This window comes from Miscanthus floridulus, chromosome 1 (genome assembly GCF_019320115.1).
Source record: "Miscanthus floridulus cultivar M001 chromosome 1, ASM1932011v1, whole genome shotgun sequence".
NCBI lineage: Eukaryota > Viridiplantae > Streptophyta > Magnoliopsida > Poales > Poaceae > Miscanthus > Miscanthus floridulus.
The window spans coordinates 107,405,819-107,410,013 of record NC_089580.1 but is presented as its reverse complement, the minus strand read 5'-3'; the positions used below and the strand labels follow the sequence as shown (position 1 = coordinate 107,410,013).

The following is a 4,195-nucleotide window of genomic DNA, read 5'->3' as shown; positions in this document are numbered from 1 at the left end:
CGTGGCTTCAACCTCCATTGTGGGATGCCATAAAGTGGCTTGCATCGTAGCAGGTGGTTCTTCTAGCTTGGCGGAGCCTTTATGGGCTCAGTAAAATGCCTTCAACAGGAGTGTATCCTTAGAGTAGTACGTGGAGCTCTAGCGTAGACTAGGGTGGCAGGCAGTGTATCTAATGATACCGAGGGATAAATCCTGTGTGCTGGAGCTTAATTGCATCCAATCTCATCCTATTTACTTTACATATTTATGTTTGTGGCCCTATAGTCTTATGGCTTGACGAGCTCTAACACTAAAACATATATATAAACTGCAAAGAACGGCGAAATTAAAGATATCACATAAAAATTTCCATTCACCTTGAGCCAATCATTTCTCTTTCGTACACCAAATTACAATAATCATGTTTAAAAATTTGTTCCTAGACTAGAGCGAACTCAGTATAACCAAGTTCTTCTCACCATGCTTGTTGTTCATCAACCAAACAGACAGCTCACTGCTAAACTTCTCCATCGACTGTTTCGGCAAAAGCATGGACACAATTGTCGAGTGCTCACCATCCTGGTTCTTGCATCTCATGTGGTCGCTTCCCAGCTTCGAAGTAAGGTCACCTGCCAGTGGTATCCCACCGCCCACCAGCTCAGCCCACCCAAACTGCGTCGCATTCGTGGCGATCCACTTGGTATCAGAGACCTCGTAGATCCTGTCCATCATCGGCGGCGGCCACTGCCGCGTCGACGCGATCGTGTCCACCATCGACTCCATGCGCTCCTTGGTCACGCTGAGCTTGGTCCTGCGCACGAGCTCAACCGTGTGGGCGAGCGGCTGGCCGCAGAGCTCGCCGGCGGTGGCCTCCGCTATGGGAGACACATGCGCGTTCCCGTAGTAGCCCCACGGGATGAGCGTGTGCTGGTTCCACTTGCCGCGCGCGTTCATGGTGACCATGAGGCGAACGCGTTGGTGGGACTCGTAGCCCAACGCTATCGTGCGGCATCGCCACATGACCGCGGTTAGCAGCTCGAAGGACGTAGCGGAGCTGGCGGCAAGCTGGTACCCCCTGAGGTGGCCTCGTAGGGTTGCTATCTCCCTCGGCCCGAAGAGGAAGTACCGGACTACCATGTCGTCCATTGGAGTTGACAGCATCACGTCGTCAGATTTACTGTTGTAAACTGATGATGAGCCATTGGAATGCGTGGTGGGAGATGACGATGACGACTTGTGTGGTCGTGTTAGAAGCTCTCTTCTCCATACGGGCAAAACTGTGGGCACTTTTTCACCGCGAGTTAGTTCAGCAACGCATCTAAAGAATTGAACCATACCGAATCCATCTGCAATGGTATGGCACATGTGGAATCCGATAACAAATCCGCCACATTTGAGCCTCGTCACCTACAAAAGAAAACATAAAAGAAACAATGTCAATCACGTATAAATGCATAAAAGAAACAAGAGAAATTCTATATATTCTAGCTAGGAGGCACATGAAAGGAGCTAGGAAGCTGTATACCTGCATGAGGACCAATGGCTTGCCAATCACCGCTCTTGTTTCACCTGCATCGCACAGCAGTTCATCGACACACGGGTACGGCGGCAGCAGAGGCTTGCCCAGCTCCTCCAGCCGCACGTCCGCATCGGCCTCCACAAACACCACTCCCTGCGCCGTGCAGTCCACCACCAGCTTCCCACCGGCGGCCTCCCTGAGTCGCCCGGCGATGGGGTAGTAGTACACGAGCGCCTCCGCGAGCGCTGCCTTGATGGCATTGGCTGGATCTTCTGGCCTTCTGTGGCTGGTGTAGCCATGGCGGCTGCGGAAGAAGGCGATCACCGTCTCGTAGTACCGCAGCGTCCGCTGGTCGTCCAGGTCGGAGAGGGCTTTCGTCTCGGATGGCGTCGGCCGTGCCGGTGACACCAGCTCCGGCTGCATGCGACGCGCCTTGAAGGACACCATATGGTACTCGTGTCTACTACTCTACTGTCTAGCTAGCGTGGGTATGGTGGGAGTGCGTATGTGATGTGGATGGAGATGGAGATGAAGATGGAGTGGGCGAGTGGCTTTCACAACTGTGCGATGTGTTGCAGGTGTATATGCTGGTGTACTATTTCTCTATAAGTACTAACACAAAATTAACAGGGCGTCACACGAAAAAAGGAAGGCTATGAAGAACCTTTGAGTCACTACTTGTGGTAGACATTGCAACCGTGCTTCGTGTTTCGTGGTCCTTATATAGGGCGTGATTGGTTGCTCCTTGGTCTGCCAGCCGGGATGGAGGGCCTGTGCAGGCTCGAATCATACCAAATGAGACCATGCACCTTGGTCTGTTTGGTTCCAATGAGTGTAGCATACTGGATCATAGGAATCGTGTTTGGTTGCTTGTGTGGACGATTTTGTGGTATGAATTGGTGTGCTCAGCTGTGTTTGGTTTGGCACACGACAGAAGGTGTGAGCACCGAGGTATGGTTTTGGTGAGGTTACCACCCTACTCAATAGTACAAGGCAGACAATAGAGATGTTTTTGCGCCTCAGTTCATTGTGTGCTGCCATTGACAATGACCTTGGAGCATCTAATGACAAAATACAAGCATACAACAATCACTACGTCACACAGGGTTTGTAGGGGCAGCTCAAGACTATTTGTAGGGACGGTTTGGCCAGCCGCCCCTACCAAACCGTCTCTATAAATCATGCATTTGTAGGGGCGGTTCCCAGACCGCCCCTACAAATCGATTTGTAGAGGCGGCAGGTGTTATCAGCGGCCCCTACAAATCGATTTGTAGAGGCGGCTGTAGTACCAGCCGCCCCTATAATACATGTTTGTAGGGGCGGTTCAGTCTAGAACCGCCCCTACAGTATATTTTCCCGCCAAAAAATATTCAAATTTACAATTCAAATTCGACCAGAACATGCATATAGCCCTGTTTGTATCCGCGTATTCCCGCGTTCGCGTTGCGAGTGAGCGAGGAAAGCGAGATAATCCCGCCGAACGCCCCGTGACCAACGCGCAACCACGTTCGCCCACGGAACTTAACTACGACCCACGATTCGCAAAACGCAGCCTCCGAACCGCGTTCGCTCAAGAGTATTATATAAACTACAAGCACAAGAGTATTATATAAACTACAATTACAAGTCCAATTCATAAGAATATATACAATCCATCATTAAATACACATAATTCACAAGGTAAAACCAATATCAAATTCCATACACATTGTTATCAACGACCTAGAGCTAGCCTTTCAGTCTCACGAAGGTGTTGGTACTGAGGATTTCTACCTAAGTCAGACTCTCGGTCATGGTAGGTGCCTTTGACGTGTACAATCTGGCCCAATATGAAGTTGCAAAGGTCGCCGATGAGCTCTAAGAGTTGGTCATCCTTGTATGGGTCTCTTTTCATTTCTTTCTCTTCTTTCCACTACAAGAGAACAAGTTTCGGTTTAGTATTTCATACCATGTACGAAGTTTTTATACTACGGGTGAAGAGGTTCAAACTTACCCTTAAGGGGTGTCTCCTGTAGGCACCGGTGTTACTCATCATATAACATACATAGTATCCACAATGTACACTCACAGGCTTCTTCTTGGGGCACTGTGTGTTTTGCATATGAAAATGTTAAGTAATGCTTTTGACAGCCATGTAATGAAGTATTGAAGAAGTAAGTTACACTTATTGCACATAGTGTTTTTATAGCCAGTTTTTCCTTCCTTACTGGATCATGCCTTCCGTGATGTTTAATGACATAGAACCTAAATGCCCTGTTCGAATTATTTTAGCAAATACAACTTGTTAGTATCCAAAAGTGAACGTTACAAGTATGAACGTTACAAGTATGTATACAAACATATAAGTTAATGAGGATTGTTGATATGTATACGTCTTGAAAATCAATATGAAGTCTTTGTATGTCACCGGGTCCCTATCTATTGAATCAAAGACACATGCCCTACTCCTCTCGACATTGACGCCTATACAAATCTAGTGGTTGCTGCATGGATTTAATTATAGAACTAGATAAGCTCTTTTGCATCAAATAAAATATATCGAACAAAGCTTTAAGTATAGAGTTGAACTTACTCGAAGCTATATGGTAGCCATATAGTAGAGTGCCGTTGGAGATTTTTAAAAGCCAGGGCAATGTATGCCGAAACCTTAAGGGACTCTTGCCTTAGTTTCTTCGTATGGATGTCCTCTTTCTCCCA

The 4,195-nt window shown here is 47.8% G+C and overlaps 1 protein-coding gene across 1 annotated transcript; it reads right to left on the bottom strand.

Annotated features, from left to right (window-relative positions):
• Positions 1 to 347: 347 nt before the first annotated feature.
• LOC136490721 (acyl transferase 1-like) lies at positions 348 to 2,173 on the bottom strand. Its single transcript, XM_066486923.1, has 2 exons — positions 1,505 to 2,173; positions 348 to 1,386 (listed from the first exon to the last, which is right to left on the bottom strand). The coding sequence occupies exons 1-2, from the start codon at positions 1,943 to 1,945 to the stop codon at positions 424 to 426; spliced, it is 1,404 nt and encodes a 467-aa protein (XP_066343020.1). The 5' UTR covers positions 1,946 to 2,173; the 3' UTR covers positions 348 to 423.
• Between the last annotated feature and the right edge of the window lie 2,022 nt (positions 2,174 to 4,195).